Source organism: Hypanus sabinus, chromosome 10 (genome assembly GCF_030144855.1).
Source record: "Hypanus sabinus isolate sHypSab1 chromosome 10, sHypSab1.hap1, whole genome shotgun sequence".
NCBI lineage: Eukaryota > Metazoa > Chordata > Chondrichthyes > Myliobatiformes > Dasyatidae > Hypanus > Hypanus sabinus.
Window position 1 is genome coordinate 44,792,681 of NC_082715.1, and position 15,863 is coordinate 44,808,543.

Consider the following 15,863-nt stretch of genomic DNA (forward strand, 5'->3'; position numbering starts at 1 on the left):
CAGCTCCTGCAGCCAAGCAAGTGCCAACGTGTTGCTTCATAAGCTTTCCTTTGGACTACACTGGTGAGGCTGAGAGGGGAATCTTAATGACTGGGCATCTCAGGATCTCCATACCTTCGGGCCTGGCTTTTGATGATGATCATCATCACCCCTTGTCCTTCGAGAAAGACTGATGCTAACCAACCAATAACTCAATAATCAACGATAATCTGCTCAAAGTTACCATGGCAGGTGAGGAATTTTTAAATTTTTTTTTTGAAGATTTTTCACCAATTTGGGCTCTCAAATCAGTTTACCACCGCAGCTTTTGGTATTCTTAGAAGGCACGTGCTATGGCCAGGCTAGCATACCGTGTATATTTCTAATCTCCCTTGCAAAAAGTAATGTAAACCAGTATGGGGCCAACTTCTTGATTCTATCCCAGAATCGACACTGGGGAAAGCAAATACAGACTGGATGACCGTTTTGTGTGGCACCTGCAGAGTCCAGGGGCCCATCACCTTCTGCTTGGTACCGCGCAAGCACTGCCGGACAACTGTTATAACACGCAGCCGGTGTGAACGGCGTGAGAGTTAAATTGTAAAGGGAGTTTCTTAAATAGATCCCCTAAATTGATTTGATTGAGTCTATCTTTAAAAATATTAATGTTAGAAATACTGTGCAGGGCTGGCAGCAGAAGATTCCACTCTCTTGTTGATCTTGGGTAGAGGGAGTACTGGTAGCAAATCTTGTTGAATGAAGGGGTTTCCTGTATGTAAGATCCAGTTTGCTGTCGAGTTGAACTGACCCCATGATGAATTTGGATGTTTGATGGAGGGATATTATGAACTTCTTTGAAAATGGAGATTAACCGTAGTTTAGTTTTCAAGTGGTGCCCACTGAAGGTTAGAGAGCATGTTGGTGACACTGGATTTCCTGCTGTAGTCGTTTAGCACAAAGTGAGCAGCACAGTGTTGGATTTTTTTTGATGGACTTCTTGTTGTTAGCTTGATGGGGATCCCATATGGCCTCGCAATACTCAAGCTCAGGATGGACGAGTGTCTCATATGCCAGGACCTTGACGGGTTTACTACATTACTACTTTAGTTCTCTGCCCCAGTCTGCATTGTGTCTGTTGGCTGCTGCATTGATGACAACACCTAACACGAGTTTGAAGATCCAGCATCAGCTAGGTACATTGCAGCCGCCTTCTTCAGTATCAAATTCAACAACTTCACGTAGTTCACTGTATCAAACTGACTAGGTCATCCATTTGTAATAGCGACTCTGTTTTTTACCTCTGCAGTAGCACAGTCTCATCTGGTGGACATGTTCCATAGCTCTCCATTTCAAAGTTATTACATGTTCCTTTGTTTATTTTCTCCTGCTCACTCCCAGCTCATTAACCTATTAATCACATGTTTCCGCCACAGCCTCTCTTCCTGGTGGGCTGAATGTCTTTGATACATGGTTTGACGTACAGAACAACATCCCAACAAGAACCCCTCTGTGAAGCAGGCACACCACCTGGCCACCACAGATGTGGAAAAAGGCCCTGACCAGGGTCAACCCACATAAAGCTGTGGAGACTGATAACATAACTTTTCAGTTGCTGAGAGACTATGTAGCTCACTAACAGACATCTTCGACATCTCTCTGCAACAGTCAACTGTTGCTGCAGGCTTTAAGGCAGTCACCATCATTCTGGGACCCAAGAGGATAACAGTATTTTGCTTTAATGACTACCGTCAAGTGATACTGAAGAAGTGCTTTGAGCAGCTGGTTATGGATCGCACCAAATCCCATTTTCCTGCTACACTGGACCCTTTTCAGTTTGCTCATCACTCATATCAATCCATTGACCTCCATTCCGTCCTGTCCCACCTGGAAAATGGTGCCTCGTATGTCAGGATGGTGTTTATGAACTTCAGCTCAGGATTTATGATCCTCATACTCATACAAGTACTCTGATAATAAAATTTACTTTAACCTTGTGACATAAATACACCTTGCTATCTGTTGATTTATTTGTGGTAATGTTTGTGAGTTATACGTACTTTGTTGTGAGCACTGGTCAGGAGGAACATTATCTTGTTCAGCAATATACATGTATACAGTTGAAATGATAATAAACTTGAACTTATTACCATGGCAACCTTTAACTGTCTTATTAGAGAGATTCTTTCATGCTACCATGCAACTTTCATGCAACTTGTTATAATATCTTCTCTCATTCTTAGCCCTGTCAAAGTCTCTTCCACCTGACATGTTAACTCAGTTTCTCTTTGTACACTCTGCCTGACTTGCAGTGTTCTTTGCAAGTTTTGTTCTTGTTTCAAATTTCCAGTTTTTAACAGTGTTTTTATTCTCAGGCATTATGGATGTCTCATCTTAGACAGCCAAGTCTGTTCACGGTCCTTGCCAGAAGTGTATAGTTGTCATTTTCAATGGGCAAACTACTGAAATGAAGGCTAGTAATTTTAAACTTGCACTGGTCTCTCACCAATTGCAGGACTAAATCTTCCACACAAAGCAAAACAAAATTAATCTTAACTGTGACACTTTAATGGCCAAACTAGTCTGTGGGCAATAATATTCCAGACTTGCATATAAAGTACCGAAAACAATCAGTGGAACTGCATTCAGACAAGCAGTTAAAATGTTTGGCTGGGGTGTAAAGTAAAAAAAAATTGGTGAAAATGGGAGAAATAGTAAACGTGATTTTTATCCAGTGTATGCTAGACATTCTTTGAGAAATATGATAGCCTCAGGACCAGAACTTTAAAAATACAGTACACCAAATATGCCCAGTGTATAATAGAATTGCACTACATTAACCATTATGGTATCTTGAATTATTTCACCACCCTGAGTTTTAAGCTTTTCTGCACAAGACACTATAAAAGTATGAGTATGCAAAAACATCTGTGAGGGCACTTAATAACATGCCTGGGTATTAATAGGTATCTGCCCACAGCATGCACTTTTGCAATCAAAGTAATGTGCCATCACAGGAAACACTGTATTGCAAATGAACATACAACTCTGCCTTTCTTCTGCAAAAAAAAAACTTCTCTTGACTGGATACCAGAGTTTGGTGCAAAAAGAATGAAAACATTGTCTCCAAATATTGCTAAAAAAAAAATTTTCTCTTGTGCATTTTGAAAATTCTGTGGACTTTCTTCCCCATCTCTGTGATCAGCTCCAGCACAACACTCTGGATCTTAGATCATTGGTTAATTCTGGTTTACACTATCATGTTTTCACACACTTCATGACTGGCAGCTGTGCTTTCAGCCGTTGGTACTCTATGCTCTGGAATTCCCACTCCAGTCTGACCCCCTTTAGGACATTAACTTTTCAACTTAGCACATCTTTTGGCCTTCTATCCCAAAATCAGAGTGCCACACTTTGCGTGATAACGCTTTATGAAGGAATGTGAATCACACCAGACAACACACATGCTGCCGTTGATTTAGGAATTACTCCTTAAGCACCAGAGACCCAGAAGAGCTTGCACATTCCCACGTGACCGTGTGCTCTGGTTTCCTCCTGTGCAGGCCAGCGTGGTATGTTGGTGAGTAGAAGAGCTTGAGAGGAGTTGATGGGATAGTATGAGCTCAAGTTGCTGATAAATGGTCAGTATGGAGTTGGCTGTCCAAAGGCCCCGTCTCACTGCTGTATTTCTCAATAACAGTGACTTGCATATAGGAATCAAAGAATCACAGCAAGTGGCCCTTTCTGCCCACCTTGGCCATGTTGACCGTGGTGTCTAAACCCTTTTGCCTGCATTAGGCCCATATCCTCCTGTGCTTTTTCTATCCAAGTAACTGGTCTCAAATGGTCCCACCACCCAGGTATTTACCACCCTCTACCCTTCAGCTCTCTTTTAAATTGCTGTCCTCTCTCTTTAAACCTGCGCCTTCTAGTTCTAGACTCACCAGTCACAGATCTACTATACCATCTATACCCCTCAATAGACAATAGACAGTAGGTGCAGGAGTAGGCCATTCAGCCCTTCTAGCCAGCACAGCCATTCACTGTGATCATGGCTGATCATACACAATCAGTACCCCGTTCCTGCCCTCTCCCCATATCCCTTGACCCTGCTATCTATAAGAGCTCTATCTAACTCTCTTGAATGCATCCAGAGACTTGGCCTCCACTTCCTTCTGGGGCAGAGCATTCCACATATCCAACACTCTTTGGGTGAAAAAGTTTTTCCGCATCTCAGTTCTAAATGGCCTACCCCTTATTCTTAAACTGTGGCCTCTAGTTCTGGACTCACCCATCAGCGGGAACATGCTTCCTGCCTCCAGTGTGTCCAATCCCTTAATAATCTTATATGTTTCAATCAGATCCCCGCTTATCCTTCTAAATTCCAGTGTATACAAGCCCAGTCGCTCCAATCATTCAACGTATGACAGTCCCGCCATCCCGGGAATTAACTTTGTGAACCTGGGCTGCACTCCCTCAGTAGCAAGAATGTCCTTCCTCAAATTTGGAGCCCAAAACTGCACACAATACTCCAGGTGAGGTCTCACCAGGGCCCTGTACAGCTGCAGAAGGACCTCTTTACTCCTATACTCAATTCCTCTTGTTAAAAAAGCCAGCATGCCATCAGCTTTCTTCACTGCCTGCTGTGCCTGTATGCTTGCTTTCATTGACTTATGTACAAGAACACCTAGATCTCATTGTACTTCCCCTTTTCCTAACTTGACTCCATTTAGATAGTAATCTGCCTTCCTGTTCTTGCCACCAAAGTGGATAACCTCACATTTATCTACATTAAACTGCATCTGCCATACATTTGCCCACTCACCCAACCTTGTCCAAGTCACCCTGCATTCTCATAACATCCTCCTGCCATTTCACACTGCCACCCAGCTTTGTGTCATCATCAAATCTGCTGTTACTTTTAATTCCTTCATCTGAATCATTAATGTATATTGTAAACAGCTGCGGTCCCAGAACCGAACCTCGCAGTACCCCACTGGTCACAGCCTGCCATTCCGAAAGGGACCCGTTAATCACTACTCTCTGTTTCCTGTCAGCCAGCCAATTTTCAATCCATGTCAGTACTCTGCCCCAATACTATGTGCCCTAATTTTGACCACTAATCTCCTATGTGGGACTTTATCAAAAGCTTTCTGGAAGTCCAGGTATACCACATCCACTGGCTCTCCCTTGTCCATTTTCAAAGTTACATCCTCAAAAAAAACTCCAGAAGATTAGTCAAGCATGATTTTCCCTTCATAAGTCCATGCTGACTCAGACTGATCCTTCTACTGCTATCCAAATGTGTCATAACTTCCTCTTTTATAATTGACTCTAGCATCTTTCCCACCACTGACATCAGGCTAACCTGTCTATAATTCCTGTTTTCTCTCTCCCTCCTTTCTTGAAAAGTGGGACAACATTAGCCACCCTCAAATCAGCAGGAACTGTTCCTGAATCTATAGAACATTGGAAAATGATTACCAATGCGTCCACGATTTCTAGAGCCACCTCTTTAAGTACCCTGGGATGCAGACCATCAGGTCCCGAGGACTTATCAGCCTTCAGACTCAGACTATCCAACACCGTTTCTTACCTAATATAAATTTCCTTCAGTTTATCCTTATACCACCTATACCCCTCAAAATATTATAAACCCCTGTCACTTCACCTCCCAGTCCTCTGAACTCCAGTGAGATTAATCCTATGTTTAATCTCTCCTTATAACTACAGTCCTCCTTTTCAGGCAACATCCGAATCAATCTCTTCTGTACCCTTCCCATTGTAATCATACCCTTGCTGCCTATTAACTAAGGATGGGTTATTAGTCGACAATGATGGTGGGTCTGGAGTTAAACATGGTCAAAATTGCAGATTTCTTTCCCTCATAGGACACAGTGAATGAGATGGACATATATGACATTCGTGGTTATTGTTACCGAGACCAATTTATTTCTGGATTTTATTCTATTTCCACTTCATTTACTGAATTTAAATTTCCCAGCAGCCGCAGCGGGATTTTGAACTAGTGATCCCGGACGATCTTGAAATTCAGCTACAGATTGGCAAATACAACGTTGTGGTCATCTCTGAAACTCAGCTAAAGGATGGCTGCCATTGGGAGTTGAATATCCAAGGATATACGGTGTATCGGAAAGATAGGTTAGTAGGCAGAGAGGGTGGTGTGGCCCCATGTATAAAAAATAATATTAAATCATTAGAAAGGGATGACATAGGATTGGAAGGTGTAGAGTCTCTATGGGTTGAGTTAAGAAATGGCAAGGATAAAAGGACCCTAATGGCAGTTGTATACAGGCCTCCAAACAGCAGCTGGGATGTGGATTACAAATTACGGCAGGAGACAGAAAAGGCCTGTCAGAAAGGCAACGTCATGATAACCGTTGGAGATTTTAATATAAAAGTGGATTGGGAAAATCAGGCCAGTACTGGACCTTAAGACAGAAAATTTGTAGAAAGTCCAAGGGATGGCTTTTTATAACAGGTTGTTGAGTCCATTAGGGGATCAGCTGTGCTGGATTAGGTGTTGTGCAATGATCCAGGGGTGATAAGAGAGCTTAAGGTTAAGGAACCCTTAGGAAACAGTGATCACAATATGATGAGTTCACTTTGAAATCTGAGGAGAAAATAAATTCCAATGTGTTGCTATTTCAGTGTAATAAAGGAAATGACAATAGCATGAGAGGGGAACTGGCCAAGGTTGACTGGAAAGGGACACCAGCAGGAAGGACAGCAGAGCAGCAATGGCTAGAGTTTCTGCGAAAAATGAGGGAAGGGCAAGACAGATACATTCCAAATAAGAAGAAATTTTTGAATGGAAGGACACTACCGTGGCTGACAAGTGAAGTCAGAGCCAAAGTAAAAGCAAAAGAGTGCATACAAGGAAGCCAAAGCTAGTGGGAAGATGGAGGATTGGGAAGCTTTTAAAAACTTGCGGAAAGAAACTAAAGGTCATTAGGAGGGAAAAGATAAATTATGAAAGGAAGCTGGCGACTAATATCAAAGAAGATACTAGAAGCTTTTTTTTAAGTATATAAAGGGTAAAAGAAGAGTTGAGGCTAGATAGAAAATGACACTAGAGATAGTGTAATGAGAGATGCAGGACGGAAAAGGAACTGACTGTGTATTTTGCATCAGTCTTCATGGTGGAAGTCGTCTGTAGTATACCGGACATTCAAGATTGTCAGGGAAATGAAGTATGTGCAGTGAAAATTACAACTGAGAAGGTGCTCAGGAAGCTTAATGGTCTGAGGGTGGATAAATCTCCTGGACCTGATGGAATGCACCTTCGGGTTCTGAAGGAAGTAGCTGGAGAGATTGCGGAGCCATCAACAATGATCTTTCAAGAATCGATAGATTCTGGCATTGTACTGGATGACTGGGAAATTTCAAATGTTAATCTGCTATTTAGGAAGGATGGGAGGCAACAGAAAGGAATCTATAGACCAGTTAGCCTGACATCAGTGGTGAGGAAGTTGTTTGAATCAACTTGTTAGGGATGAAATTACAGAATACCTGGAGGCACATGACAAGACAGGCCAAAGCCAGCGATGGTTTCCTGAAAAGAAAATCCTGACAAACCTACTGCAATTTTTTTGAGGAAATTACAAGCAGGGTAGACAAAGGAGATGCAGTAGATTTGGTGTACTTGGATTTTCAGAATCCTTTGACAAGGTGCTGCACATGAGGCTACGTAGCAAGATAAGAGCCCATGGAAATACAGGGGAGTTACTAGCATGGGTGAAACATTGGCCGATCGGCAGAAAACAGAGACTGGGAATAAAGAGATCCTATTCTGGCTGGCTGCTGGTTAACAGTGGAGTTCCACAGGGGTCGGTGTTGGGACCTTTGCCTTTTACAATGTATGTTTTAGACTATGGGATTAATGGATTTGTGGCTAAATTTGCCGATGATACAAAGATAGGCGGAGGTGCGGGCAGTGTTGTGGAAACAGAGAGCCTGCAGAGAGACTTACATAGTTTAGGTGAATGGGCAAAGAAGTGGCAAATGAAATACAATGTTGGAAAGTGCATGGCCATGCACCTTGGTGGAAGAACTAAATGGGCAGACTATTATTTAAATGGGGAGAGAATTCAAAATTAAGAGATGCAAAGGGACTTGGGAGACCTTGTGCAGGATAAACTCCAGGTTAGGAAGGCTAACCCCCAGGTTGAGTCGGTGGTGAAGGCGGATGTGATGTTGAGCCTCTATAAGGCATTCGTGAGACCACACTTGGGAGTATTGTGTGCAATTTTCAGCTCCTTATTTTAGAAAGAACATATTGACACTGGAAAGGGTTCAGAGAAGATTCACGATAATGATCCCAGGAATGAGAGGGTTACTGTATGTGGAACGTCTGGCAGCTCTTGGGCTGTATTCCCTGGGGTTCAGGAGAATGGTGGGGGATCTCATAGAAACATTCCAAATGTTAAAAGGCCTGAACAGATTAGATATGGCAAAGCTACTTCCCATGGTAGGGGAGTCTAGGACAAGAGGGCACGACTTCAGGATTGAAGGACATCCATTTAGACCAGAGATACGGAGAAACTGCTTTAGTCAGAGGGTGGTAAATCTGTGGAATCTGGTGCCATTAGCAGCTGTGGAGGCCAAGTCGTTGGGTGTATTTAAGGCAGAGATAGATATGTTCTTGATTAGCCAGGGCATCAGAGGGTATGGGGTGAAGGCAGGGGAGTAGGGATGACTGGATCAGCCCAAGATTGAATGGTGGAGCAGACTCAATGGGCCAAATGGCCTACTTCTGCTCCTATATCTAATGGTCTTATTCCAGTAGGTTATGTATTTTACAACCAGTGATTATGTAGCAAATTTGCAATGTTGATACCAGGTAGATCATTAGACATTTTGGTTGATTATTTCCAAGCCAATTATGAGTAATTTGCTTTTGTACATTCAACTAAAAATACTCCCTCATTTCATCATCCTCATATGTTCAATCAATTCAAAAAGTCTAATGTAACTGACAATATTAACTATATTGTACGGGCTTATGAGCGACAGATTTTTAAAGATGGTGTGGGTATTGTTTAACAGCTTGTGAAAAGTTACATATCACTGACACTAAATACTAAATCTGATTTACAAATTGATCCATGCAGCACCAATTCTCCAAAACTTTACCTAACTACTGTAGTGTCAGAAAGACCATGCGATTCATCGAACTTAAAACATTTTATAATCAAATCGAGGATGTACTCTCACCAGAGGCTAGAAATTCTGTAGATTTCTAAACCACATTTTTGCAAGAAAATAATAATGGCTCCACAACCATCTGAACATTAATGTCAAAACACAATATTTTTATTGTTGATTCCATAGGAAATCTGTAGCTTAGAACCTAAAGGGAGATTCAGAACTGCCAATTAGTTTTCTATTACTATTGCCTCAGACTGACATGACACAGTGAGAAATAGATTTTGCAAACCATTACCAATAGTCAGATCACTCAGCAGGTTCTTGAGAAAGGGAATTTGCATACAGATTGCCTAGATCAATCCTTAAATGAATAGTTTTGCATGATTCAAGCAGAGGATCTGCCACAGGACCACAAAGGATCTTCAGCATAATGTCTGAACTAAGAGTAACTCATACTAAACTTAAGAGGAAGTGCACTGAAAAGGCAATGGGTTCTCAGCCAAAGAATAAATAATTTTAAAAGAGGATTTGAATTATGTCTATCTATCCCATTCTCTCCTAATTCTGCTACACCTGAAAGGTTAAAAGTTCTCACTTGGGATATTCAATAGAATCGGAAATTCCCGTGTTAAAAAGTTCCTCCAATAATTACAAATTTTAAGGTCCTCTAAAAGTCCTTGTGAATTATGCAAATGTACTTAACCAACATTTGTGTGAATCCTACCAATTACTTGTACTTATAATGTGTGGGTAGTGGTTGCTGCATATAATTCTCCGATCTTCAGAAAGCAATGTTTCAATCCAACTAATAAAATTATAAGGGTAGCTATTGAGTCATTGCCACTGAATCTTGAGTTTTATCACCAACTCCATTGATAAGCAGTGTGAAGTAAAGACAGTTAGCTAATAGTCTTTCACCATCATACATTACAACAGCCTTAAGTATTGTGATAAGCTTTCCTTATCATGTGCACCTTGATAAGTTTAGTTATGAGAGGAGCACTGGGTCCTGATTTTCACTAAGGTGGTATTTCCAATATAAGATTAAAAAGTATATTCCCAGTTTTAATTTACAATGTATATCTTTAATATAACAGGCCCCCCCATTAGAGAACTCAACAGGTTGATGATATTAGGTCACTGTCTTCAAGATTTGATATTGTTTAAATTTATTTCCAGTAAACAAGAACAAAGGAGAATAGAATAATTGTTACTCAGGATCCACTGCAGCACAAAAAAAACCCAATAAGATAATGAACACAGTAACAAAAAAGCACAAGTATAAATACAAAAGATAACCTCATTATACATTGATTGTATGTCCATAAAGTGATGCTGGGCACAGCAGTGTCTGTACATGAGATGGCTGACAAGAAATGATAAAGTAGTGGTGGTGGAGGGTGAGTTATTGGGTGAAGGTGCTGATCAGCCTTACTACTTGGGGAAACTAACAGATTTTGAGTCTGGTGGTTCTGCCGTGGATGCTACATAGCTTCCTCCCTGATGGGAGTGGAACAAACAGTCCATGAGCAGGGTGGGTGGGATCCTTCATGATGTTACTTGCCCTTTTCCACCACCTTTCTGCACACAGTTCCTCGATGGCAGGTAGGCCATCATCTTGATGCCAGTGATGCGTTGGGCAGTTTTGACCACCCATCATAGAATGTTCCTGTCTGCTAAAGTGCAGTTTCCCTACCACGTGGTGATGCTACTTGTTAGAATGCTCTCTACTGCACATCTGTACAATGATGTGGGTAAAGATGTGCACAGTCCATTTCTTTGCAGCAACTTCAGAAAGCAAAAGTGTTGGAGAGCTTTACTGACTGTGTGGAATATGTTCTGAAGCCATGGGAGGTTGTGCCTGATGTACACACCCAGGAGTTTAAAACTGCTTGCAGCTTCCAATGCTGTGCCTCCGATGTGAAGAGTGGGGAGAAGATGAGGAGTTGGAGGCAGAAGGTGGGGAGAGGGGACGATGAATACCTTCTTGTCTAACTTCAAATCCTTCCCCCCACACCCCCCCTCCCCCCGGTCCTGCTGAAGGGTACTGGCCCAAAACATCGACTACTTCCTCTTTTCCACAGATGTTGCCAGGACTGCCAAGTTCCTCCAGCATTTTGTATGTGTTGCCTGAACCATAAAGATTGCCTCCTTAGGCCATACAGCAATGGGTTTTCTTGTCTGGTTTCTCCATTTTCAGCAGCAGCTGGTATGCTGGCATTATCATTATGGAGATGCGGTCAGAGAGGCCAAGATGTGGGCATGAGATGGCTTCGTAAGAATCGCGTCTCTTTGTAGATATGTGCTCCTGTCTCTTTGTTCCCCTAGCGGCCATGCTGACATGTTGGGGGAATATGGGTAAAAGGTCCTGCAGGCTAACATGATTGAAGTTTCCAGCAAACACGAGACCATCTGGATGTTTGTTTTGTAGAGAGCTGACGATACTGTAAAGCTCTCCCAGGGTGTCCTTGGCGTTCACACTCGGGGAAGGGGGGATGCAGACAGCAGATGCAGGAAATGACTCAGACAAGCCAATAGCCCAAACGCTGGTAAGAGCCAACAGATCTTGAGGTGGGAAGAAAGCAATGTGATTTAGAGGGCCAGGGTGATCATGGAATTGTAAACAAAGCCACAGTATTCCAGGAGGGTTCAAATATTATGAGAGGGTACAATTACAAAGAGAAAATCAGACTAGCCTGCTACTTGGATTATAGAATTGCTCGTGTAGATGGCTTCAGTTACAGAACGGCTCGCATTAACATTTAGCAGTCATTTAACAAGAACAATTATAACACAGATGCACAAGAGGAAACCTAAATCAAAATATAAAACATGAAATTACAGAATTATTTACAACTTTTATCTGTTTTGCTAGATATTGCACATCTGTATAAACTCTGGAGGAATTGAGTCCATTGTTAAATGATTTCCTCTCATTAGAGAAGAAAATAGATTTTTTTTCCCCCAGAGATAACATCAACTTCAATTCTCAAATTTAGATTAGTAGATTATGAGAGCAAATATTCATACACAATTCAAGCAATTAAGATTAAAATTCTCTCATTTTATTTATCTTCTGCAACTATGATGAATGAAATGCAGCAAAGTATTAAGCTGGCTGGTCTTAAATCAACTTCAGAAGCTGCTGCTTAGCTTTGAACAGCTATAACTTCAAAGAATGGTGATGGAGTTCTGCACTGTTGATTGTACTAAGATGCTGACAAAAGTCTTTTCTATTTTCCAGATGAAAGTTTAAAAAAATCATAACTGAGCAAGAGATGCATGAGATACATCCTGGACAAATTATCATCAAGGAGTGATAAATAATCACACTGCTGTTTGCAGATGACTCCTACATGCAATGCTTGCTGTTGGATTTCCAATATTAGATAGATTTAATGACAGTGGTTCATTGGCTATAAACTGCTTTGGAGTTGCCAATAGGACAAAAGGCACTATGGTCTTTTATCAACATATTGATCTTGTTTTTCCTGTTCATATACTTTCCACATCCCCATCTATGCATTATACTATTTGCCAAACCATTTCAAGCAGTAGAAATATTAATTATTACAATAATATCTGAGGAACATTACTTTGCAGGTGGTTAACTCAGTTCTGACAAGGATTAGTTCAATGCTAAATTAGATACTAAAATGAAAAAATACTTAAAGGTTTAAAATAAACTACTATTCAATAAATACAGCTGATAAATTATGTGGCTGCTTTATAATGTAGATTGGATAATATATGGAAATATATTCAAATTTTATCTAGACCAGGGATTCCCAACTCTCTTTATGCTGTGAACCTCTACCATTAACCAAGGGGCCCACGGACCCCAGGGTGGGAACCATCAGTCAGCCTTGACTGGCTTGTACTTTTTCTTTTAGTAACACTGTTTTCTACAAAGTGCACTGGGGTAGAATGACAAGAATGAAAACAGTTCTCCTGTTTAATAACCACGTGACTTAAGCAAGAGCACATCATAGAAAGACTTCAGAGTTCTAGTCATATGTATTTAAAGATACATTTACCACAATTTCACAAACAAAATGTAGCTTTATAATAGCTGAAATATCATCTTCAAGTTCACGTTTATTATCATTCAACCATATACAAATGAAACTGTGTTGCTTTGGGTCCAAGATGCAAAGCATAGCATATATAGTCACACACAGCGTATACAGTTATGATTCAGCACATACAGCCATTGCCTGAAGATTGACAGGTTGACAAAAGAGTGCAAAGAGCATGTTTATGTAAGGCAGTATAATGTTACTGGCACTATTATAATTGAGCTAGCAGTTGTATTAATGTATGAAATGGCAGCAATAAAAGATGAAAAGTGACCAGTGTGGGATAAGAGTGTGTGATTTGGGAAGTGGGGCAGGGTGTGGGGGAGGAAGAGGTGGCAGGGCATTCAAACAGAGTATACACGTGCTGGGTGGCAAGAAGGTGTTGTTAAGTTTAACAGCCTGGGGGAAGAAGCTCTGATACTTATGCTGCGCTACCTCCTGCCTGATGCAGAAAGTCAAAAAAATTATGGGAAGGTTGGGAGGCATTTTTGACAACATTGGAGACAATGCACACACAGTGCTTCTGATATATGCTGAATGGCGGGTGGCGAGGGAGGAGAGAAAGAGAAACCCCATATACATGAATTAGTAATTACTTAGTAAAATATAGCAGCTGGTAAAATTAGCAATGGCATTTGGCCTCAGTGATAAGCTGTGTCAGCTCTCTAGGGTAAATTAGTCCTACACATGCTGACTCCCCATGCCGTATTCCTTAATGAAAATGTGTTTTTCAAATGAGGAAAATGAGTAAATAACAGTGACATTAGCATAAAATATTAATCGGTTTCTGATCGCTATTTGAGTGTGATGGATCTCTTCTCCCGCACATACAAGTGTATATTAATTATATCAGGGTCAAAGGCTGCTTAAGTGCAGAGGCCTCATCCATGGTAAATTTTAATAGGATTCCAAAAGGAGCCAGGCAGTATTCCCAGAGCTGGCAATTTATTTTTTATAGAATCAACATGTCTAGCATCAAAAACTGGTGTTTTTTTATGGGAATATACCATAAATGCCACTGTACGGAAAAGAATCATGCCATACACTTTGAAATAAGTTGGGTTTTTTGTAAATATACACACAAGACTAATAGAAAACAGGAAAGGTTTATCGGGCCCGACAAAATGAAAATCTAAGCTGTAGTAAAACTGAAACAATAGCAGAAAATACTGGAAACACTCAGCGAGTCAGTTAGCGTCTGTGGAAAGAGAGGCAAAGTTTGCCTTTCGGGTCGAAGGTCGTTAGTAAAATTAGCGTTTCTAACGAGAGGTCATCAACTCGAAACGGCAACTCCGCTTTGCTCTCCCTCCGCGAGTGTTGCCTGACCTGCTGAATAATTCCAGCGTTGTGTAGTCGTTTCGGGGCTTACAGCATCCGCGGTTTCTTTTTGCTTTTCCATTAATCCTGTCCCATTGTGAAGGACTGTTACATTGCATTGATTAGAAACGCCATTTCTATCTACCATGAACGCAGTATCTTAAAAGTTCCATCATCACGGAAATTCAATACTGGTTTGTTTTTGTTTAACTCGCGGTTCTGAGAATGACCCGGTACAGACTTATTGTTCAGCTGCTGCTTTGAAAACGATCCCGTTCACGCTGTTATTAATCGCCACACGCACCCCGCCTCCCCGTCCCATTCTTCCCTTCAGTATTTTACCTTAGCCTTCTCCTTCCTCTTTTTCTTCTTCGGCTCTTCGTGCTGTTTCGGTTTCTTCCAAGAAGCTGCGGGTGTCTCCAGCAGCAGACGCTGGTCGATGGGCAGGGCCTTGCTGGCACTGGCAGCAGCATGGTGGCCTCGACCCTGCACAAAAACAACAACAACCAGGAGCACCACACCTACCAGCAGGCTGAGAGCGATCGCGGGGTCCGAGAGACCGCCTCCGAACAGCACCTGCAGCCAGCGAGAGAGCGGCTCCGGCATGGCGAGTGGACCGGCCCAGGGGCCGCCGTGTGCTCCAGGTTTGAACGCGAGCCCCCGTCAGCCTCGGGAGGCGACACAAAGCCAAGCTTCACTTTCACACGGGCGACACAAACTTTTCTTCCTGCAATGCTTTAACTTCGGCGTGCTACTGTAAACGTGACGGTGGCCATGGCAGACCAAATCGTTCAAAACACATTTCAAGTTAAAGCTTGATTGCAGGCTGGCAGAGCGCACATAGTAATAGCAGGAGCGGACTAGGCTGTCAGTGTTTGTGGATTAACTAAATTAGTGGGGGGGGGACAATATCCATTCGGGGAGGAGTGATTATTTCCATAGCTTTACGTGTTAGTAATGTTGATTGGACGATTGCAATCGACTGCCTCAGTTTTAGCACCCCACCACCTATTACCCCTCCCCTCCCCCCGTGATTGACTTCAGATTACACAGTGTAACTTGCTTATTGCCTAATACACGGAGGATGAACACCTCAGCTTTGAGAAATGGCCCCAGTGTCGGGCAATACAATTTAATCGAGTTAATTGCCGTGTGCGAATTACTTCCGCAAAATTGCAAAAATAGAGGTAGATTACATTTCAAAACGAGAGCGGTTAACTGACAACCAGTCACAGGGAAAGATTGGTCTTATTCTAGGCGTTTCGGGGAGAGGCTTCGGCGGAATATTTTATACTTAGAAAAAAAATTACAACTTGTCCT

At 41.9% G+C, this 15,863-nt stretch overlaps 1 protein-coding gene across 1 annotated transcript in view; it reads right to left on the reverse strand.

Moving 5' to 3' along the window:
* Nucleotides 1–15,442, reverse strand: part of LOC132400625 (protein LYRIC-like) — an 87,171-nt gene extending 71,729 nt beyond the window's left edge. Inside the window, exon 1 of the mRNA XM_059981783.1 lies at nucleotides 14,886–15,442. Coding sequence (XP_059837766.1) covers nucleotides 14,886–15,149 — 264 coding nt within the window. The 5' untranslated portion in view covers nucleotides 15,150–15,442. The remainder of the gene's footprint in view (nucleotides 1–14,885) is intronic.
* Between the last annotated feature and the right edge of the window lie 421 nt (nucleotides 15,443–15,863).